This window comes from Hypanus sabinus, chromosome 26, assembly GCF_030144855.1.
Source record: "Hypanus sabinus isolate sHypSab1 chromosome 26, sHypSab1.hap1, whole genome shotgun sequence".
NCBI lineage: Eukaryota > Metazoa > Chordata > Chondrichthyes > Myliobatiformes > Dasyatidae > Hypanus > Hypanus sabinus.
The window spans coordinates 35,145,265-35,170,132 of NC_082731.1; the positions used below are offsets into that span (position 1 = coordinate 35,145,265).

Here is a 24,868-nt window from a genome sequence, read left to right on the forward strand (position 1 = left end):
AACCCTATCAATTTGCATGGTAACTTTGAGGGGCATAGACCCCCAAGATCATTTTGTTCCTCCACACAACTAAGAATTCTTCCATTAGCTCTGCGCTCTGTATTCAAGTTCGACATTCCAAAGTTAATCACTTTAAGCTTTTCCAGATTGAACTCCATCTGCCACTTCTCAGCCCATTTCTGCATCCTATCAATGTCCTGTTGCAGCCATCTTGTGACGAGATCTGAAGGATTGTCCAAAGCGGACTGTTCCTTTAAAGACAGTGTGTGTGCTATTTCAGCATCAGAGAGAGAGAAAGTCTGTGAGTTGCCTTGGAAACTGAAAGGCGGAACTATATGATGGACAGCTGGTGTTCAGCATTTGTGGTATTCAAGGTCAGCTGGCTTTGTAATCAGACACATGAGACAAGCTGGAGACACTGACACTGGTTGAGCTTTGTGTGCCCACGACAAAGGTGGGGCTTCTGCTCACAGTGTGGACAAAGGAGTGACTGGTAGATCAAAGGTGATCAGTGTGGCCCGGGTTCTTTTGTGTGGTCACAGTCGGTGACTTTAGTAAGTTTCGGGAGCAGGAGGATGACGTGAAAGATTCAACGGCATCAGCACTGGGAAGACAAACCAACACTCTATCTCTCTCTCTCCAACTCTACTCAATTCAAATCCCAGAACTGAACTGACTATTTACCATCCCACCGTAAGACTGTATCATCTAATCACCTGAGCTGGGAGAAGCTTGGGAACTTTATTCACTCACTTATATGTGCATACATTCTACTAACCTGTTTTGCCTCATCTTGTTTTGTATTACTTTATCATGTATTTACTAATAAAATAGAGTTTATAACGGAAGACTCAGACTCCAGGTGTGTCCATTTCTACTGGTCCTTTTTAACCCGTTACGGGGTATGTAACATTCTACACTATCCATAACACCACCAATCTTCATGTCATCTGTAACCCATCCTTCCACTTCTCCGTCCAAGTCATTTATAAAGATCACAAACTGTGAGGTCATGAACAGATCTCTCTGGAACAGCAGTGGCTACCAATCTCCAGAGGAAACTCTACCTACTACCTCCCTCTGCCTTCCATGGGAAAGACAATTCTGAATCCACGCACCCAGGTTTCCTTGGATTCCATGCTTGCTGACATTCTGAATGAGCCGATCATAGGGAACCCCCAAAAACACCTTACTAAAATCTGTTCACATTCACTGTTCTACTTTCATCAATTTGCCCCATCATTTCTTTGAAGAATTCAATCACACTTACGTTCCTCACACAGCCATATTGACTATCCCTAATCAGACTATGCTTCTCCAAGTGCTCGTTAATCCTGTCTCTAAGAATCCTTTCCAATAATCTTTCTATCACTGAAGTAAGACTCAGTCATCTATAATTCCCAAGATTATCCCTATTATCTTTCTTGAATAAAGGAACAACATTTGCCACCCTCCAAACTTCTGATACAATTCCTACAGTTCTACATACTGTTCTCATATTGTTCAATGTCCCTCTTACTGGTGAATACTGAAGCAAAGTATTCATTAAGGACCTCCCTTACCTCCTCCTCCAGGCACATGTTCCCTATTTTATCCCTGATCAGTCTGACCCTCACTGTAGTCACCCTCCAGTTCTTTATGTACATATAGAACAACTTGGGGCTTTCCATAATCCTATTCGCTAAGGCCTTCTAGCTCTCATAAGTCCCTTTTAAGTTCTTTTCTGGCTACCTTATAACTTTCCAGAGCCCTGTCTACCCCATCTAAACATTATGCACTGAGGAGATGCCAATCAATATTAGGGAAGTTGAAGTCAACAATGACAACACCCTGTTATTTTTTCATCTTTCCAAAATCTGCCTTCTGATCTGTTCCTCAGTGTCTCTGCTGCTATTGGGGTTCTATAAAATACTGTCATTAGAATGATTGCTCCATTCCTATTTCTGACTTCCGCCACCCAGACTGACTCAGTAGATGATCCTTCCACATAGTCCTTCCTTTCTGTAGCCGTGATACTTTCCCTAATTAGCTCGCCCACCTCTTTCACCTCCCTCCCTGTCCCTTTCAAAATATCTAAACCCCAGAACATGCAGTAGCCATTTCTGGCCTTGCGACAGCCTAGCCTTTGTAATCAGCCAGCCTCTGATGCAGTAGAGTGATGATGTTGCAATGGTTTCCTCCCACAGTCCAAAGAAGTACCAGCTGGTGGGTTAGTTGGTCATTGTAAATTGTCCTGTAATTAGGCTAAGGTTACATTGGGGGATTGCTGCACAGTGGGGCTCAACCAGTTCCGCACTGTTTCTCAATACATAAATGAAAGATTTAAAAGGTTAAAGGCCAAATGCTGGCAAATAGGAACGGGTTGGATGGGGCATCATGTGCAGTATTGACCAACTTGACCACATGACTTGTTTTTCATTCTGTATGGCTTTGTAAGATTCCAACTGAGTTGCTTTTGTAGCATTGTGCATATGGTGGAGACTTTATCCCCTCCAGCATAACTGTTACCTCATGACCTCTTGTTCAATCAGAACTAGAAATCATTGAAGATCAATTGAAATTGCCGAGTTTGGAGAATTGGTATGGGTGAGAACTTTTCCTGCAGCTTCAACTGGATCATCATAACCCAGTGTTCAGGACTGGTGTCAAAATGGGATTGTATCAATAATAACATCACCAGCCATCTAATGAATATGCATGTGCAATTTGCATTACTTAAGTTGACAAGAATCATAACTAATGCCATACAATATTGATCAGAACATGTGCAAGCCTCTGATCACTAAAACATAGAAACAGCTCTGAGACATTCTGTGCAGAATCTGTGATATCATTTTAATGTTATTAATTATGAAACTACATCAGCATAAAGGTGAATTTCATATGGAATGAGCAGTAAATTTCCCAACGGAAATGGTCACCACCACAACATAACCTGGGTAAAATCATCTTTATCTGAAAATTATCTTTGCTCTACAAACTTTCTGGAGCAATATGCCATTTTTATTTCGTAGAAAATGATATTCTCTTACCTATTAGATATTTCAATAAGAAAAAAATATTCTGGACCTTTAAGTCCTTCTGCCGGTACATCACTGCAAGGCGAGTTCTTTTGGCAAACCCACCTAAAGCAAAAATATTCCAAAAAAGTTCAGTAATGTTGAGTTTACATCCTGTTACACTTATTATCGTTTCGTCACCTTTCTTTAAAATTCATTTTCATGGAGCATAGAACAGTACAGCACATTACAGGCCCTTTAGCCCACAATGTTGTGCCGATCCTCAAACCCTACCTCCCATATAACCCCCCACCTTAAATTCCTCCATATACCTGTCTAGTAGTCTCTTAAATTTCACTAGTGTATCTGCCTCCACCACTGACTCAGGCAGTGCATTCCATGCACCAACCACTCTCTGAGTAAAAAACCTTCCTCTAATATCCCCCTTGAACTTCCCTCCCCTTACCTTAAAGCCATGTCCTCATGTACTGAGCAGTGGTGCCCTGGGGAAGAGGCACTGGCTGTCTACTCTATCTATTCCTCTTAATATCTTGTATACCTCTATCATGTCTCCTCTCATCCTCCTTCTCTCCAAAGAGTAAAGCCCTTTAAATTTCTTTTATTTTAAATTTCCTTTAAATTTCTACTACCTATTAACTCATTAACCTACTGATAATTGTGATGCTTCTTCTGTTAGGTGAGGCTTGTCAGTCTAAGTTACAAAAGGTTGAGAATATTTTTACTGAACTATCATCAGAAATGGAATGGATCAATTGTTCAATGGTTCCATTTAACATCAGAGAATGTATACAGTATACAACCTAAAATTCTTACTCTTCACAGACAAAACATAAGAAAGCCTGAAACAATGAATGACAAAAAAAACATTAGAACCCCATAGTCCTCTCCCCCCCCCATGCACAAGCAGCAGCAAAGCTTCACCCCCACTTGTTCCAGCTGGAAGCGTCAGCCCCCACCACCTACCAAGCAAGTTAAAGCAAGGCCCTCAAAGAGAGACCATGATCTGTCATCCAACAAAAACCATTGTTCACCCAACAATTTGACATGCCACAAGCTCTCTCTCTCTCTCTCTCTCTCTCTCTCTCTCTCCCCTTGCCAGCTAAACAGCAAATCCACTGAAAACTATTCCTGCCAAAAGATCTCAGACTGAAACGTCGACTGTACTTTTTTCCCATGGACGCTGCCTGGCCTGCTGAGCACCTCGAGCATTTATTGTGTGCGTTGCTTGGATTTCCAGCATCTGCAGATTTTCTCTTGTTTGTGAACACTATTCCCCCAACTACACTATGCCCATATCCATTCATCTTCCTAACATCCATGTGACTATGCAATTATCTCTTAAAAGCCTCCAATGTATTTGCTTCCACCACCACACCAGGCAGCACATTCCAGGCATCCATCACTCTCTGAGTGAAAAATTTACCCCTCACATCCCCTTGGAACCTGCCCCCTCTCCCCTTCAGTGCAGGCCCTCTGATATTAGACATTTCAAAGACGTAAACAGACAGCCAGGTCTTTTTCCCACCTGGTTGGAATGTCCAATACCTACAGTGAGAGGTGGAAAGTTCAAAGGAGATGCAAGATTTTTTTTTAACACACAGAGTGGTGGATACCTGGGATGCCCTATCTGGGGAGGTGTGAAGGCAAAGAATGTACAATGGAGGCATTCAAGAGAATCTTAGAAAGGCACATCATCAATGTGCAGGAAAGGAGAGAATATGGATACTTTATAGACAGAAGGGATTAATTTAGTTGGCCATTTGATTAATTATTTAATTAATTCAGCGCAACACTGTGGGCTGAAGGGCCTGTTCCTGTACTGTACTGTTCAGCGTTCTACGTTCTCTACTCTGAGCAGTCATGGACCAGGGATCTCTAGAAGTCTGTAGTGATGCAGCATTTCTTGGAGCATGTTCCATAGGCACATTTTCTCCCACCCATCTGGTAATCACTTCCCATGGCGAAGGTCAAAATATCATTTCTCTTAGGAGCTTGGTGTCAAGCGTGAGAATGACATGGCCCATTCAGTGTAGTTGACTGAGTGTAACTAGAGCATGGCTATGCTCTGAGAGGTCTGTTGTAGGAAGCTCGGATTTCAGGAGTATAAAGGAGGGCAGAGATCACTGCTACCTGGTAGATCATATGTCTGAGGACTTGATGTTCAAGTATCCTTTTCTTAAATAAGCATAGCCATGCTGACTCACATTAATTAGACTCTGCCTTTTCAAATTAACATAAGTTCTGTCCTTTAGATTTTACTTCAATAATTTCCTTACCACTGACATAAGGCTCCCTGGCTTTAGTTATCTTGTTTATCCCTGCCACCCTTCCTAAACTGCATGATTATGTATCATAGAACCATGGAACATTACAGCACAGAAATGGGCTTTTTAGTCCATCTTGGCTGTGCCAAACCATTTTTCTGCCGTCCCGCTGACCTGCACCTGGGCCATATCCCTCCATACATCTCTCATCTGTCCAAGTTTTTCTTAAATGTTAAAAGTGTGCCCGCATTTACCACTTCATCTGGCAGCTCATTCCACACTTCCACCACTCTCTGTGTGAAGAAGCCCCCCCTAATGTTCCCTTTAAACTTTTCCACCTTCACCCTTAACCCATGTCTTCTGGTTTTTTTCTCCCCTAACTTCAGTGGAAAAAGCCTGCTTGCATTCACTCTATCTATACCCATCATCATTTTATATACCTCTATCAAGTCTCCCCTCATTCTTCTATGCTCCAGGGAATAAAGTCCTAACCTATTCAACCTTTCTCTGTAATTCAGTTTCTCAAGTCCCGGCAACATCCTTGTAAACCTTCTCTGCACTCTTTCAACCTTATTAATATCCTTCCTGTAATTCTGTGCCCAAATCTGCACACAATACTCCAAATTTGGCCTCACCAATGCCTTAAACAACCTCACTATTACATTCCAACTCTTATACTCAATACTTTGATTTATAAAGGCCAATGTACCAAAAGCTCTCTTTACGATGTTACGTACTCGTGACACGTGACAGTGGTACCCTTGTTGTGTGACTGGGGTTGAAGCTATACTGGACTTGAGGTAATGGTCTTGTGATGGTGGAGTGATGTAATTTTCCCACCAGTAGAGGTCATGTGACAGGTTTTTTTTACAGGGTATAAAAGGAAGACCCCACCCTGTGAGGAGGGGCAGTTCATGGCGGGATTTGCCAAGCTGACTTCGTGCCACTGTGTGATTTAATGTGATAACGCAGTTTAGTTGAAGGATGAAGTTTTTATCTAATGCCTAAAGTTTAAAAGGTCATTGCCAGCAGTTTCTTTACAATACTGCTAGTTGAGAATCAGTGGAGAGTGAAGATCGGAGTTCGGGAGTTAAAGATCGAGGAGAATCTATTTCGACAGTGAAACAGGTTCGACCTTGTTTAATCCTTATTCGGAAGGAATTCATTGACTGTTCTCATGTTAATCTCTGCAGGATAGCAGAAGAGATTGAGGACAGTGTGATAAAGGAAAGGTTAATGCCTTTAAGCCGTTTCGTTTTGGTTCGTAAATTCTTCGTGGGAAAAGTTCTACGTCGGGGATCGAAGCAAAATGACGTGAAAGAGAATTTAAATCATCTTATAAAGTCTCTCCTTTTAAATGGACTGAGCATTTCAAACTTTTGGCAATACTACTTTAAAGAACTGTTTTTGCAACATTACTTTAAGAACTGTTTGAGCTACATCGCTTTAAGAACTGTTTAAGCTGCCGCACAGCAGCTGATTTCTGGTTACGTTAGTAATTGTTTACTTTTGGGGGGTGTGCTTTCAGTGTTTAATAAATGTGTTATTTGTTATATAAACCCTTGCCTAACTCATATATTTATTGTTGCCTGAATATGTAACAACGACACTATCTACCTTTGATGCCATTTTTTGGGAATTTTGTATCTGTATTCCCAGATCCCTCTGTTCTACTACACTCCTCAGTGCCCCACCATTTACCTTGTATGTTCTACCTTTTATCCTTCACAAAATAACTTCTTCTTTCGAATATGACTCTACGACTAAACTGTGTGCGATTAGAACTGTGATTTACATTTTGGTGGTGTGCTTTGACTTAGCAATTTGGCCTTTGCAGCCTCTGAGGGAGTTTGATGGAGCAGAACAGTGTGGCCATGATCATTGCTTTTCTCCATTTGGGGTATCCAGCAAGGTTGAAGTGGACAAGGACAAGAGCAGAAGATGGGTGGGTTATGGGGAAAAGACAAGAGATTGGGGCTAAGAGGGAAAATGGATCATCCATAATGAAATGGCGGAGCAGACTCAATGGGCCAAATGGTCTAATTCTGCTCCTATATCCTGTGGTCTTATGGTCAGACCATAAGATGTCCCTAATCTCTTGCTAACTCCCTCTTAAAAGACTTCCACTTCTCAGATGTGATTTAACCTTCAAGTATCTGCTCCAGATTTCTTTTGTCAAGTCCTCCCTTGTGTTAAAAATCCTGTTTGCCCCATTTTGGGATCTTAACTCATCTTTTCTCATACTAGCTTGAAACGTACAGAATTACAGTAATTGTTTCCATGGTGTTCACCACCTAAGAGGAAGTTAAGTTACTCCTCCCTGATAAGACAAAATAGATATTGTCTCAAAACCCTGAACTGAATTAACAAACTGTGCTCCGTCACCCTTTGTATTAGGGAAACGCAGATCAATATTTGGAAAGTTAAAGCTCCCAACTACAGCAAGCTAATGGCTTTTATATCTTTTTGGAATTACTTGCATATTTATTCCTCTAGTGGTGCCACAGTTGCACAACAGTTTGTGTAATACTTGACCACACCAAAGGTTCAATTCCCGCTGCTGTCTGTACGGAGTTGGCACATTCTCCCCATGACTGTGTGTGCTTTCTCTGAGCGCTCCAGTTTCCTCCCACATTCCAAAGACATAGCGTTTGTAAGTTGTTTGTATGCTGTGTTGGTCCCGGAAGCATGCTTACACTCACAGTCTGCCCCAAGCATTTCTCAAATGGTGTTAGTTATTGACATAATTCACTGCAATTTTCAATGTGCATGTGGCAAAGAATTCTTTTCTTTCTGAGGATCGAGAAACCTATTGTATCAACCTAGCAAAGTGATTACTCCACTCTCACTACTAAATTCTACTCATTGGATGATCCCTTCAGGGCAATACCTCTATGTACAGCTCTCCCTAATCATCAGTGTGAGTGACAACCCCTTCATTTTTGCATCTCCCTCTGAGACATCTGAAAATTCAATATCCCAGAACATTAATCTGTTAGTCTAGCCTTTCATTCAACCACATTTCTGTCATTTCAATAGTACCTAAATTCCATGTGCTGCCCCAGGCATATATATGTGCATGGACTAGGCTTCAAGCCGTGGCGTTGCCTATTTACAACTGGCAGGGTGAGGTGTCAGAGTCAGAGCACTCCACCAGGGATGGTGTGGTATGGTATCCAAGATGGAATCAGTGCGGCCCCCTAGCGTTCACTCAGCAGAAGACAAGCTCTGTCGTGATTGTCTGCATATTTTGGCTGCATTGGATGGCTTGAGTTTGCACTCTTGTATTGAGGGGCTGTATCCTTCTACCTTATACAAGCTGTGTGAGACTGTTGGTACTGTGTTTTATACCTTGACCCCAGAGTCACGGTGTCTCATTTGTCTGTATTCATGGGTATTCATGTATGGTTGATTGACAATGAAACTTGAATTGAATTGAATTGAAGTAAAGGAAAGATTGGATATGGTCAATAATTTGTGAGAATGAAAGAATGCAGCATTCTTTGAAATATTATATATGAATTCATACAGAACAAATTATAAATAAATTCTTCTGATCTTTGCTTCCTGCTGAAGGGTCTCGGCCTGGAAAATCAACTGTTTACACTTTTCCATAGATGCTGCCTGACCTGCTGAGTCCCTCCAGAACTTTGATTGTGTTGCTTGGATTTCCAGCATCTGCAGATTCTCTCTTGTTTGTGAATGGATCATTGTTCATTTTAAAATAACTTTGATTAAAATAAAATTGAAGGAGTGACAGTGCAATCCAAAACAACATGAATTTATGGAGAACAAATTCTAAAGAAATTCTTCTATCTTTGCTTTCTGCTTCAACGGCTTAAATTTACTCAGTATCGATTGCCATCAATCTCTACTTTGGTCCATTTCAACTGCCAATTCTAACTAGAAAAATAAATAAAACCATAAAATATTGGGGAATATTTTATATTGGTTGACATTGCAACAGCTCCACTCACCTAATTCCAAAGGTATCACTTTGCAAAATAGGGAAACCTTGATTTGTATATTTTTCATCTTTTGGGTTGCTTGCTATGATCGTCCATATTGCTGCATAGCTATCCCTACCAGAGACAAAATATTAAACTGATCTTTCACTTTTGTCATACAATATAATGTTATCAATACCATTTTATATCATGGTAGTCTGGAGTGTTTTGCTTTTAGTTGTATAAAATTAAGGAGTTTACATGCTGTATACATTATAATGTAGACTAGTGGAGCATTGGAACACATTGCTGTGCCAAATTAATTAAATTAGTAACCAAATGCTCAACTAGAACACTCCCCACCCCCCACAACAATGTCCATATCCGTCCACTTGTAGGCATCCATCACATTTGCCTCCAGCATCCACCCCATCAGCACATCCAGGCACCGACCACTCTGTGCTAAAGATAAAACCTGCTCTATACACCTCCTTTGGAACTGCTCTCTTCGCCTCAAATGAATACCCTCCATTTATCAGACATGGACGTGTCCAAAAATAGCCGTTGCCTGCCTAATTCTCTCATAATTTGCCCTGCCCCATTTCAAAGTACATACTTTTCAATATCTATAGCTATCTAAAATTTTAAGGAGTTATCACATAAGATTTACAATTTTTACTTCATGGGAATGATATATGGTAGATATTGGAAATTTTTGTATCTACAGAATGTGTAATAGTACCTGTAATTCACTGAGTTGTATAATAGAATCTCTTGTGGACTGAATTTCCGAATATTACTTCTTCTATACGGTCCACCTCCAATGACTTTAAAGGTATAACTAGGAAATTAAAATACACATGATTTTCATGAAAACATAGGAAATAATCATTTATTTTGCGCTTAGTAAACGGATATTATATCCCAATTTAAATTTTCACCTACCTGCCCAAAAATCGATTGGATTTTCCCGTCACCAAATCTTGAATTAAAAAGAAGGGATAAAATGCTGCAAAGATATGCAAAATCAGATTTTAACATATATGTACAATATATAAGAGATAAAAACTTATATTGTTTCATGAAACATTACATACATATGGAAGAGCTATGTTACCATATGTGATAAACATATTAAATATTTCTGTTTAAATACCGTAAATAGATCAGTGCAAGCTGTAAATCAATTCATTCATTATTTTTCACTTTGTTTTAAAGATTCTGGTTTCTTAGTCGAAAACATTTTCTTCCAAACTTTGCCTCTTTGTTGTTTTTCTCTTAAGTTTGTAAGTGATTTGCATTTGCACAGAGATAAGAAAGAAGTGCTCGACACACACACAATCTTCTAGCATTATTATTAGGCTTCCTTTGGTAGTGCCCAAAGTAAGGTTTAGGTTATTTTGTTTCAATGCAGGTGAAAAATAGGGAAACAACAGATGGATGTCCACCTGCAGTAAAACTATTTGAAAATTTTTCAAAAGATCAAACTTGGTTCAGTAGTCTTACAATTTTATATAATGGTTATGGCCGCTTATGATACTTCTGACTTCATAAAGTAAGAGAACAAGACTGTTTAAGCAACAGGCACAAAATTCTGGAGGAAGTCAGTAGGCCATACAGTATTGATAGAAAGAAGTACAGTTGACGTTTCGGGCCGAAACCCTTCAGCTGGGCTAGAGATAAAAAAGCTGAGGAAATATTTGTAAAAACACTATCCCCTTCTCTCAATTCCTCTGTCTCCACTGCATCTGCTCTCAGGGTGAAGCTTTTCATTCTAGAATGAAGGAGATGTTCTCCTTCTTCAAAAAAAGGGTCTTCCCTTCCTCCACCATCAACGCTGCCCTCAACTGCATCTCTTCCATTTCACACACATCTGCTCTTACTCCATCCTCCCACCATGCTAGCAGGGTCCTCACCTACCACCCTACCAGCCTCTGTGTCCAGCACATAATCCTCCAAAACTTCCGCCACCTCCAAATGAATCCTACTACTAAACACGTCTTTCCTTCTCCCACCACCCCCCCCCCCCCAACTCTCTGCTTTACACAGGGATCACTTCCTATGCAACTCCCTTGTCAACTCGACCCTCCCCACTGATCTCCCTCCTGGCACTTAACCTCGCAAGCAGAACAAGGGCACCTACACCTCCTCCCTCACTACCATTCAGGACCCCAAAACAATCCTTCCAGGTAAGGCGGCGCTTCACCTGTGAGTCTGTTGGGGTCATTTACTGTGTTCAGTGCTCCTGGTTGTGCCTCTTGTATATCGGTGAGACCCGACATAGATTGGGAGACTGTTTCACCGAGCATCTACGCTCTGTCTGCCAGAACAAGCAGGATCTCCTAGTGGCCACCCATTTTAATTCCACATCCCTTTCCCATTCTGATATGTCCATCCATGGCCTCCTCCACTGGCATTGGAGAAACAACACCTGATATTCCGTTTGGGTAGCCTCCAACCTCTCAAACTTCCAGTAATGCCTCCACCCCTGACCCCCCTCACCATTTCCCATCCCCTTGTCCCTCTCTCATGTTATCACCGCCTCCCTCTAGTGCTCCTCCCCCACCCCCAACTTTTTTCTTTCTTCCCTCCCCCTCCCAGTTTCACCTATTACCTGGCCTTTCTCTCTGCCCTCCCCTCTCCAGCTTTTTGTCTCCAGTCCTGCCGAAGGGTTTCAGCCAGATACGTCAACTGTACTTTTTCCCATAGATGCCTGCTGAGTTCCTCCAGCATTTTGTGTGTGTTGCTCGGATTTCCAGCATCTACAGGCTCTCTCCTGTTTGTGAGGATTCTATAAGCACTTACATATGAGCTTACAGTTCAATTTTGAGCTGAACTTTAATGCTTTTGGCTAAAAGATGTAATAACTGTGATTGTCATTGAGCAACACAGCTCTGATGCAGGCACTTTTGTCCAATGAGTCTATATTGACCACAGTGCTCACCCAGGGGGACCCAACTTCCTGCATTCAGCCCCTATCCCTCGAAGGGGGAACACCTCCAAGTGCTTTTTCTGACAGCTCATTCTATATACTCACCAGCATGGATGTGAAAAGGTTGTCTTGAAGGTCCCTTTAAAATCTTTCCTCTCTCACCCTAAAGCTAAGCTCATATTTTTGTAAAGAGCTTGCGTGAAAGTATTGATGGACTGATTACAAAGTTTGTAGATGACACAAAATTGATGGAATTGTAGATAGCATAGAAGATTAGCTAAGAATATAGTGAGAGACATAGATCAGTTGAGAAGTGCAAAAAGTGCTGGCAGATGGAATTTAACTTAACTACCAGGTTTTGGGAGTTAAGTTCTGGTAGGATAAATACAAGAAATGGCAGAGACCTTGAGAGCAATGACTTACAGGGGGACCAATGCGCACAAGTCCATAATTTGCTGACAGAGATGGCACAAGCAAATAGAGTAGTGAAAGTGACATTTGGCATGCTAGCCTTCATAAAGATTGGCACATCACATTGCAGCTGTACAAAGCATGGATTAGACTATGCTTGGAGTACTGTCTATGATTGTGGTCACCTTCCTAGAGGAAGGCGGTGGAACCAACAGAGCGAATGCAGGAGAAGTTGACAAGGGTAAAGCAGTGGATGTTGTCTATGTGGACTTCAGTAATGCCTTTGACAAGATTCCGCACGGAAGGTTCATTAGGAAGGTTCAATCATTAGGTATTAATATTGAAGTAGTAAAATGGATTCAACAGTGGCTGGATGGGAGATGCCAGGGAGTAGTGGTGGATAACTGTTTGTCAGGTTGGAGAACGGTGACTAGTGGTGTGCCTCAGGGATCTGGGTCCAATGCTGCTTGTCATATACATTAATGATCTGGATGATGGGGTGGTAAATTGGATTAGTAAGTATGCAGATGATACTAAGATAGGTGGCATTGTGGATAATGAAGTAGGTTTTCAAAGTTTGCAGAGAGATTTAGGCCAGTTAGAAAAGTGGGCTGAAAGATGACAGATGGAGTTTAATGCTGATAAGTGTGAGGTGCTACATTTTGCTAGGAATAATCCAAATAGGATATACATGGTAAATGGTAGGGCATTGAAGAATGCAGTAGAACAGAGTGATCTAGGAATAATGGTTCATAGTTCCCTGATGGTGGAATCTCATGTGGATAGGGTGGTGAAGAAAGCTTTTAGTATGCTGGCCTTTATAAATCAGAGCATTGAGTATAGGAGTTGGGATGTAATGTTAAAATTGCACAAGGCATTGGTAAGGCCAAATTTGGAGTATTGTGTACAGTTCTGGTCACCGAATTATAGCGAAGATGTCAACAAAATAGAGAGAGTACAGAGAAGATTTACTAGAATGTTACCTGGGTTTCAGCACCTAAGTTACAAAGAAAGGTTGAACAAGTTAAGTCTTTATTTTTTGGAGCGTAGAAGGTTGAGGGGGGCTTAATAGAGGTATTTAAAATTATGAGGGGGATAGATAGAGTTGACATGGATAGGCTTTTTACATTCAGAGTAGGGGAGATTCAAACAAGAGGACATGAGTTGAGAGTTAGGGGGCAAAAGTTTAGGGGGAACTTCTTTAGTCACAGAGTGGTAGCTGTGTGGAACGAGCTTCCAGTAGAAGTGGTAGAGGCAGGTTCGGTATTGTCATTTGAAAAAAATTGGATAGGTATATAGACAGGAATGGAATGGAGGGTTATGGGCTGAGTGCAGGTTGGTGGGACTAGGTGAGAGTAAGCTTTCGGCATGGACTAGAAGGGCCGAGATGGTCTGTTTCCATGCTGTAATTGTTATATGGTTATAAGTTTGCCAGGATGTGTCCTGGAATAGAGGACTGTAGTAGTAAGGAGAGATTGGAGAGGCTTGTTTATTCTCACTGGAAATTAGAAGGCTAAGCAGTGATTCTAGAGCTTATAAAATTATGAAGAGCATAGATAGGATATGTATACAGGAATTTTCCCCAGGGCAAGGGAGTGTAGAACTAGAGAGTGCAAGCTTAATGTAAGAGGCTGGAATTGTAAAACAGATCTGAAGAGCAAGTTATTCCACACAGAGAGTAGTTATGTGGAACAAGCTGCCAAAGGTGGTGGCAGAGGCAGGTACAATTACAGTGTTTTTAGAGTATTTGGACAAAAGAGATGAATGCATGCCTAATGCAGTGTTGGATGCTGATGTTTTTGATTTGAGTTCTTCGAAAGTCCAGGATGAAGGGTAAAATGTATACTTAAGGCAGAGGTTGATCAATTATAGATTGATCAAGGCATGAAAGTATACGGGGGGTGGGGGAGGAGGAGATTGGGGTTGAGAGAAAGAATGGATCAGACTTGATGAAATAGCAGAGCAGGCTCAATGGGCCAAATAACCTAATTCTGCTCCTATATCCCATGGGCTTATGGTCTAAAACTTGTTGCTCACAATAATTTATTACACACTAAAAGAACAAAGGGGGTGTGAGAGGAGAGCAGAGAGAACAGAGCCTAGTAGTGAGAGAAGGTGATGGTGGGAAAGGAGCAAAGGAAAGAGAGCCAGAGCCAATGTGTTCTGCTCTTCTTATACCAACTTAATTCCTTTTCAAAGATAACAGACATTCCGTTCAAGTTTTGTACATAAGACTTAACCAATCAGTTAGCCCCTATTCATATATAATGCAATATCCAAGAAGCTTCCAGAATAATAAGGAAGGGCTGTACGTGATAGGAAACACACTGAACAATAGCATATCCACGGGTAATTTTCTAAAATACAAACAAACATTAGGAAGTTATGCTTGAGAGTCAATTTGATAGAGGATACAAAATTATGAGGGGTATAGATGGGGTAAATGCAAGCAGGCTTTTCCCATTGAGGTTGGGTGGGACTACAACCCGAGGTCATGGGTTAAGGGTGAAAGGTAAAAAGCTCGAGGGGAATATGAGGGGAAGCTTCTTCATTCAGAGGATCATGAGAGTGCGGAATGAGCTGCCAGTGCACATGGTGGATGCAAGCTCGATTTCAACACTTAAGCGAAGTTTGGATAGGTACATGGATGTTGGGGCTATGGAGGGCTATGGTCTGGGAGAAGGTCAATGGGAACAGGCAGTTTAAATGGTTTCTAAATGGACTAGAATGACCGAGGGGCCTGTTTCTGTGCTGTATTTCTCCGGACTCTATGACTCAAAGTTAAACTGCAAAGAAAATAACAATTATGTGTGTAGGTCTCGTGAGATCATGGATTTGCGCCTTGGAAAGTTTCCTGGGCAGGGTTGTATGGAAGACCAGCAGTTGCCCATGCTGCAAGCCTTCCCCTCTCCACACCACCGATGTTGTCCAAGGGAAGGGCAAGGGCCGATAAGCTTGGCACTGGTATCGTTGCAGAGGAATGTGTGGTTAAATGCCTTGCTCAAGGATACAACACTCTGCCTTAGCTGAGGCTCGAAACAGTGACCTTCAGATCACTAGACTAATGCCTTAACCACTTGGCCATGTGCCAACACTTAACAATTATACAGTTTAATCTAACGGCAGGCAAATGGGATCAGAATAGATGAGGTGGGCCAGAAGAGTCAATTTCTGTGCTATAATTCTACAATTACATTTTGGAAGCAGTGTGATACACTTACGTTGTTCGTAATAAAAGCACGGAATTTCATCTTGCTCAAGGCAGTCAAAGTGTATTTTAGATTTATTCACAATGTATTCTACAGTGTAGGCAATGTCGAGAGCAAGTCTGTTTCCAGACGGGCATCCCACGTAGACAGCCATCTGTAAGCTACCCTGGGAAGTAGAAATAAATATCCTTTTTAAGCTTTTCTGTGTACTTAGCCTGCAAACACAGGGAATAATCTCCAGTTACATACAAAACTGTGTACACATAGTACTGTGCAAGACTCCCAGGCACATGTACTGTATATAACTAGGGTGTCTGAGACTTTTGCAGAGTACTGAATTTGTCATCATGGGGCTGAAAGCAAGCTTGTAAATCTGGCAGAGTGCCGCAGGAGGAGCATGCAACCGGTGGCAGAGAAGGTGTGCCGGGGAGCGGATGGTGAGGGTACAGACACACCCAGCCCTGAGACACCAAGCAAGGTTATTTGATTCCAAACAATTGGTTTACTGATCATTAAGGAATATCTCTCTGGTGCTTCCCTCTCCCTTCCCCTTTTCCCAGCCATGATTCCCCTCTCCCTGCCCCCTTCCCACCCTCAGTCTACAATAGAAACCCAAATCAGAATCAGGTTTATCATCACTCACACATGTCATGAAATTTGTTTTTGCACAGTACTCTAAACACATACATCTATCTGACAATATACTTGACTTGAAACTTTTTAAGCTCTACTCTAAACAGAGATACATGACATTCTAATTTCAGGTTTCTTGTAAGAAACTGCATTAAATCGCTTGTACAAATAAAAAGTTTTTTTTTAATCACCTCCATCATAACTTCACTCCCAAATTCTGAAAAGCAGGCAAAGTCAGAATTTACTACCTGAGAAAGAGAGGGAGGTTAGCATTAAGTCAAAGTTCTTCCGACATGTTGAGAGTAAGTTTAATAAGTGAACCCCTCGCCCCCCACCCCCACACCCCAGGGATTCCTCCTGTAGACAAGGTTTCTAATACAAGCACTATCATTGCTCTGCAATGCACAGTGTAAAGTGATGATTTCAACAGTCTTCATCATGCATTTATTGTCTTTCCACTATAGCTAGCTCAGCTAGGTTCATCTTGACACTCAGATTTTGAAATATTTCTGGCTAGTAAGTATATTATTTTATATTCTTAATCCAAGATTTTCCTTTCTATTATTGTATCTTAACACCATCCTTTCCCATTCGTTCATTTCCATCTTTGACAGTTTATTACCCTTCACGATGTTGTACACTTTCAAAATGCTAGATCGAGACCATAAGACACAGCAGCAGAATTAGGCCATTCAGTCCATCGAGTCTCCTCTGCCATTCTATCATGACTGATTTATTATCCCTCTTAATCCCATTTTTCCTGCCTGCTCACCTTTGACATCCTTACTAATCAAGAACCCAACACCCTCTGCTTTACTTATACTCAATGACCTGGCCTCCACAACTATTTGTAGCAATAAATTCTACATATTCACCAGCCTCTGGCTAAAGAAATTTCTTCTCATTTCTGTTATGAATAGATATCCTTCTATTCTGAGGCAGAACCCTCTGGTCCTAAGCTCAGCTACTATAGAAAACATTCTCTCTACATACATTCTATCTAGGCCTTTCAATATACGATCAGTTCCAATGAGGTCCCCTCTCATTCTTCTAATCTCGGGCAAGTATAGGCCCAAACATGTCAAATGCGCCTCATACATTAACCCTGTTATTCTCTGAATCATTTTCATGAACCTCTTCTGGACCGTCTTCAATGCCAAAACATGTTTACTTACATAAGGGGCTTTATAAAGCCTCAATATCACATCCTTGCTCTTATAACATTGCATTTGCACTCCTGCAAGTTAACCTTTAGAAAATCTTTTACAAGAACTCTCAAGTCCCTTTGCACCTCTGATTTTTGAATTTTCTCCCCATTTAGTGAATAGTCTTTGCTTTCATTCCTACCAAAGTGTATGACCATACACTTCCCCATATTATATTCCATCTGCCACTTCTTTGCCATTCTTCTAATCACTCTAATTCATTCTGCAGACTCCCTGCTTCCTCAAAACCACCTGCCCCTCCACCTGTCTTTATAACATCTGCAATCATGGCCACAAAGCCATTAATTCTGTTATCCAAATCTTTGACATATAAAGTAGTGGTTCCAATACTGACTCCTACGAAACATCACTAGTCACTGGCAGCCAACCAGATGAGGTCCCCTTTATTCCTACTCTTTGCCTCCTGCCAATCACTCAATCTTCTATCCATGCTAGTATCTCTCCTACAATACCATGGGTTCTTGTTTAACAACCTCATGTTTAGCACCTATAAAAGGCTTTCTCAAAATCCAACAGCTCCCAGCCCTGGAAGACACCTACAGCTTATGCTGCCTAAGGAAAGCTACAAGCATCTGTAAGGACAACAAACACCCATGCAATCATCTGTTTGAACTTCTTCCATCTGGCAGACATTATAAGATTTTCTATGCCCACACTTCCAGACTGAAAAATAGCTTTTCCCCCAAGGGCTATAATTGCTCTGAACCAATCGATCAACCAATCGATAAATTTGTTATATTGCTGCTTTTAACACTGTAACACGCTTCTGAGTTGCGCTTCTGTACTGCTGGACATTGCTTGTACTGGCTGGTTACTTGATTTTATTTATTGATTATTTATTTTATTTGTTGTTTTATAGCATTGAGTATGAGAGTTGCAAATTCATTTTTGCTGTATTGGTGCATGACAAATTGTACCATGCAATGACAATAAAGATATTTCATTTCATTTCATTAAAACCGCACCCAGTGACTCCTTTGTCTATCCTGCTTGTTATTTCCTCAAAGAATTCCAACTGATTTGCCAGGCAAGATTTCCCCTAAAGGAAAGCTTGCTGACTACAGCCTACTTTATCATGTGCCTCCAAACACGCTGAAACTTCATCCTTAATAGCAGACTCCAATATCTTGCCTACCACTGAAGTCAGGCTAATTTGCCTATAGTTTTCTTCCTTCTTACTCCATCCCCTCTTAAAGAGTGAAGTGACATTTGCAATTTCCAGTCCTCCGGAACAATTCCAGTATCAAGTGATTCTTGAAGGATCATTAGTAATGCCTCCACAATCTCTTCAGTTATCTCTTTCAGAGCCCTGGGATGTAGTCCATCTAGTTTAGGTGTATTATCAATCTTCAGAACTTTCAGGTTCCAAAAGCATTTTCTCTTTAGTGATAGCAAATACACTCACTTCTGCACCCTGACACTCTCAATTTTCTGGAATACTGCTGCTGTCTTTCACAGATGGAAAATACTTACTTAGTTAATCTGCCATTTCTTTGTCCCCCATTACTATCTCTTCAAAGTCATTTTCCAGAAGACCAATATCTACTCTCACCTCTCTTTTACTCCTTGTATATCTGAAAAACATGCTTGACATCCTCTTTTATATTATTGCCTAGCTTACCTTCAAATTTCTTCTCCTTATGTTTTTTAGTTGTCTATTGTTGATTTTTAAAAGCTTCCCAATCCTCTAACTCCCCATTTTTTTTTGCTATATTATTTGCCCTTTCTTTCACTCATGCTTATCCCTCTGCCAACTTAGCTTAAATCTTCCCTAATGGTTCTAGCAAACCTGCTCAAAAGAGTATTGGTCCCCCTCGGGTTCAGGTGTATTCTATCCTTTTAGTACAGGTCATACCTCCCCTAGATGAGATCCCAATGATCCAGAAATCTGAAACAACAGTGTAATTTTTAAAAAATTATTTATTTATGGGATGTGGGCATTGCCAGCTAAGCCAGCATTTATTGCCCATCCCTAGTTGTCCTTGAGAAGGTGGTGATGGGCTGCCTTCTTGAACCATTGTAGTCCCTGAGGTGTAGGTACACTCACAGTGCTGTTAGGGAGGGAATTCCATGATTTTGACCCAGTGGCAATGAAGGAACGGCGATGTGTTTCCAAGTCAGGATAGTGAGTGACTCTGAGGGGGATTTCCATGGGTGGTGTTCCCAGGGATCTGCTGCTCTCGGCCTTCTAGATGGTACTGGTCGTGGGTCTGGAAGGGGCTGTCTTAGGAACTTTGGTGTGTTATTGCAGTGCATCTTGTAGATAGTACACACTGCTGCAACTGTTGGTCGATGATGGGGGGATTGGATGCTTGTGGAAGGGGTACCAATGGAAGTGGGCTGCCTTGTACTGGATGGTGTCAAGCCTCTTGAGTGTTGATGGAGCTGTACTCATCCAGGCGAGTGGCGAGTATTTCATTACACTCCTGACCTGAGCCTTGTAGATGGTGGACAGGCTTTGGGGAGTCAGGAGGTGAGGTACACGCCACAGGATTCCAAGCCTTTGACCTGCTCTGGTAGTCACATGTTTATATGGCTAGACCAGTTCAGTTTGCAACCAGTGATAACCTCCCAAGGGGATTCAGTGATGGTGATGCCACTGAATGTCAAGGGACGACGATGAGAGCCTCCCTTGTTGGAGATGGTCATTGCATGGCACTTGCATGGCTTGAATGTTACTTGCCACTTGTCAGCCCAAGCCTGGGTATGGTCCAGGTCCAGGTTTATCAATAAATATATACATAAATGAGCTGCAAGCTTGCTTGGAAATCTCTCAAGTAGAATATACAATTAGACATAACAGGAGGGAAAACAAGCCTGTTCAATTACATCAAAGTAGATGCTGAGTGGTTTATGACTGAAGACAACTCCTTTCTTATCGACAAGGTGGATCTGATATTGCAAGGCCTTCTGCTTTTGTTGTGTGGATGCCCTGACAATTTCAATAATTTCCACAGCCATCCAACTCTGAAGCCTTGATATTTAACCAGACATAGGAGAAGTAGAGAGTTTGATCAAAGCCCATCCCCACTATTGATCCAGCCAATGTTTCCAGCTGTGAAGCAAAGCTTTAAAACTTTAAACGGCAAATAAGATTAGCTTTATTTGTCACATGTACATGGAAGCATACAGTGAAATGCATCTTTTGTGTCAAGACTATCACAGTTCAAGAATATGCTGGGGCACCCCTTGGGTGTCAACCATAGCATGCCCACAACTTACTAACCTTAACCCATATGACTTGAGAATGTGGGAGGAAACTGGAGCACCCAGAGGAAACCCATGCAGTCACGGGAGAACCTAAAAACTAGCTGTTTCTCAGTTTTGGTGATCCAGATCTAATTATGGCCTTTGGTGCCGTTTTTGTGGGTATCTGCACACCCTTCCTGTGATGGTATGGGCTCTTAGGCGCTCTGGTTTTCTCCCACTTTCCAAAGACATACCAGTTGTTAGATTAATCGACTGCTGGATCTTGTCCCTAAATATGGGAGGATGGCTGCAGAGAAATACGTTGCGGAATGAGATTACCCTGGAAACCAGCATGGATTTTATTGGCCAAATCACCTTCTGTGCTGCCATTAAAAATGAAAGATCGCCTGTGGTTAATGCACTGACTAATTCTCTAAAAGCCTTCGATAAAGTTTTGCAAGACTTTTTCAGTTATTAATTTTCTAGGATTGGGTTTCATGTGTGAGGCCAATAATTAAGGATCATCCCTTACCGTCTCTGAGAAGGCTATGGTAAACCACCTTTGAGTATTCCTACAATCCATAGTTCCATAGCACAGTTCCATGGCCTTCCAAAAGTTCACAAAGCAGGAATAATCCTACGTCCAATTACTGGAATAACCCCATTTACAATTTAGCGAGATAAATGTGGCAGCATCTTCCATATCTAGTAGTAGGATATGAATACTCAATATGTAATGCAACTCCCCCTGGTGCCTCTCCTTCTCCCTTTTTTCCCACAGTCCACTCTCCTCTCCTATCAGATTTCTTCTTCTCCAGCCATTTACCTTTACCACCCACCCGACTTCACCTATCACCTTCTAGAATTAGATTGCCCTCCTTCCCCTCCCCCCACCTCTTTATTCTGGATTCTTTTGCCTTCCTTCCTAGACCTGATGAAGGGTCTCAGCCCCACATGTCAACTGTTTATTCATTTTCATAGATGCTGCCTCATCCTCCAGCATTTTGTGTGTCTTACTCAAGAAAGCAATTTTCCTTCTTAACCACCCATGCTGACATTTCCACAGACCCATAAACCTGTGCATCAAATTCCCTCTTCTCCTCAACATTCCGTGGGGCCCTACTATGCATTGTGCATGTCCTAGCTTAGTTCTCCCAAATTATGACACTTCACACTTATCAGCATTAAATTCTACCTGTCATTGTTCTGCCTACTTTCCAAACTTTTCAGACTCAAGAAGATAAAGTTCAATCATCTGTTAGCAAGGTTATAAAATCTGCATGGCCTTGTCACCACACACCTTCTTGAACCCAGAAGGTCTTTGTGAACTATGTATTGGAGGACTTAGTTTTTTTTCCAATACACTATGCTCATCCATTAATTTTAACTTCCTTCATGGTCCCATGCCTCACACCTCTCAACATTTTAACACATCCTCACAACTCATGGTTACTTGGAACTATCTTTCCCTCTTAAGAGCCCCATTAACCGATATGGAACTGTATAATCTGTTCCCTTTAGAAATATTTTGCCTTGTCTAGTTCCTTTCCTTTGTAAAGAGGCTTTATAAAATACACTGCGACCACTTGATTAAGTACACCCATATGTTAATGTAAGTATCTAATCAGCCAATCACACAGCAGCAACTCAATGCATAAAAGCATGCAGATATGGTCAAGAGTAGTTCAGAGAATAAAAGTCACATCAGTCACATTCCTTCCACATCAGAATGGGTCCTGATGAAGGGTCCTGGCCTGAAACATCAACTGTTTACTTTGTTGCCTGGCCTGCTGAGTTCCTTCAGTGTTTTGTTTCGATTGCTGAGAATGAGGAAGAAATGTAATTGATGTGACTTTATTCTCTGAAGAACTGAAGCTCTTGACCATGTCAAGATGGTGAAGAATAGGGAAGAAGTGTGTTCCAAGTGACTTTGACCATGCTGGTGCTAGATGGAGTGGTTTGAGCAACTCGAAAACCGCTGATCTACTAGGATTTTCACACATAACTGCCTCTATAGCTTACAGAGGATTGTGCAATAATGAAATGAAATAAAAGCATGCAGATATGGCTAAGAGTTCAGTTGCTGTTCAGACCAAACATCAGAATAGTGATGCAATGTGAACTAAATAACTGACGGTGGAATGATTGTTGGTACCGGATGGGGAGGTTCGGGTATCTAGAGACTCCTGATCTCCTGGGATTTCGTAGACTTTATAGAGAATGATGCACAAAACAAAAAACATCTAGTAAGCGGCAGTTCTGTGGGTGAAGATGCTTTATTAAAAAGAGAGGTCCCAGGAGAATGGTCAGACTGGCTCAAGGTGACAGTAACTCGAATGACCACACATTACAATGGTGGTGTGCAGAACAGCATCTAGAATGCACAGCACATAGAGTCCTGAAGTGGATGGGCTACAGCAGTGAAGACTGTGAACTTACATTCAGTGGCAACTTTACTAGATACAGGCGGTACCTAATAAAGGGGCCACTGAGAATATATATCTGCCACCAATCTTTATGTTATTGCTTCTATTGCCTCAGGTTTTCTTTAAAACTTGCCTTGTTTGGCTTGCACCATTATCCCTTTAGTTCAGGTTCACCTTACCTTTATTGAAACTGAAACCAAGACCAGATCTTCACCTGACAAACTTTGTCCTTGATAAAAATATTGGTCCTTCAGTGAGACCTGAGTGAAAAAGGAGCAAACAAATGACATTATTTCCTCAAATAATTTTCTGCTGTCTCTTAATTAGGTACATAGAGCTCAGAGTTCAATTCTGACATTTATTTATTTATTGAGATGCCATGTGGAATAGTCCTTTCCAGTCCTTTGAGCCACACCGCCCAGTATTTCCCCAATTTAATAGCCTAATCACGGGACAATTCACATTGACCAATTAACCTACAGACCAGTTTGTCTTTGGGCTGTAGGAGGAGGCTGGAGTAACCCATGTGGTCATGGAGAGAACGTTCAAACTCCTCACAGGCAGCGTTGCGAATTGTACCCAGTCTGTCTGCACCCTAAAGCCTTGCGTTAATCATGATGGTACAGTGCAGTCCCAATCTGTAAGGAAACTGTACGTCTGCCCCTTAGCCTGCATGAGGTTTCTCCGGGTGCTTTGGTTTCCTCCCACAATCTAAAGATGTACTAGTTAGTAGGTTAATTAGCCATTGTAAATTGTCCCATGATTCAGCTAGTATTAGTCGGGTGTTTCTTAGTGGCGCAGCTCTAAGGGCTGGAAGGGCCCATTCCACACTGCATCTTAAAGAAACATATGATTTGAGTCAAATTGCAAACTGGACAAACATAATTTAAGTGATGAATTTCAAGTCAAGTCGTCACTTTTATTGACATTTTGACCATAACCGCTATATACAGTACATAGTAAAAATAAGACGTTTTTCAGGACCTTGGTGTTACATGACACAGTACAAAAACTAGACTGAACTACGTAAAAAACAACACAGAGAAAATAAAAGCTACACTAGACTACAGACCTACCCAGGACTTCATAAAGTGCACAAAACAGTGCAGGCATTACAATAAATAATAAACAAGACAATAGGGCAGTAAGATGTCAGTCCAGGCTCTGGGTATTGAGGAGCCTGATAGCTTGGGGGAAGAAACTCTGATTGGGGGAAGAAATTTCAGTACATGCTTTTGGAGTCTTCACCACTTTTTCACTGGTTTATGATTTGGAGACAAACAGGCAGGGAAATAGATTACTTAATTGAAATTTACAATAAGACTGTGGGTGCAAAGTGTGTTTTCTTTTCTTTGGAAGTTAAACACAGTTTGCAGCACACCATGCCATAACAAAGGCATATTCATTCCAAATAATCACTGCTAGGAGCTGGTGCAGTCACTTCATGCTACTGCACATCTGCCGACAACACCACCAGTTCACAACGATGTAAACTGCTGGAATCCATGTAAAACTACTTGTTTCCTTTTCCTGTCATAAAATTTTAATATAAGTACAAAAGATATGCTGCATTACTAATGCATTTTTTCGTGACATTAAAAAATGACATTA

At 41.4% G+C, this 24,868-nt stretch overlaps 1 protein-coding gene across 1 annotated transcript in view; it reads right to left on the reverse strand.

Annotated features, from left to right (window-relative positions):
• The window catches only part of LOC132381433 (cation channel sperm-associated auxiliary subunit gamma-like), a 164,041-nt gene that overhangs the window by 18,716 nt on the left and 120,457 nt on the right, over positions 1–24,868 (reverse strand). Inside the window, exons 17-23 of the mRNA XM_059950839.1 lie at positions 23,437–23,517; positions 16,608–16,664; positions 15,796–15,949; positions 10,177–10,240; positions 9,974–10,072; positions 9,262–9,366; positions 3,033–3,125 (exon numbers count right to left, since the gene is read on the reverse strand). Coding sequence (XP_059806822.1) covers positions 3,033–3,125; positions 9,262–9,366; positions 9,974–10,072; positions 10,177–10,240; positions 15,796–15,949; positions 16,608–16,664; positions 23,437–23,517 — 653 coding nt within the window. The remainder of the gene's footprint in view (positions 1–3,032; positions 3,126–9,261; positions 9,367–9,973; positions 10,073–10,176; positions 10,241–15,795; positions 15,950–16,607; positions 16,665–23,436; positions 23,518–24,868) is intronic.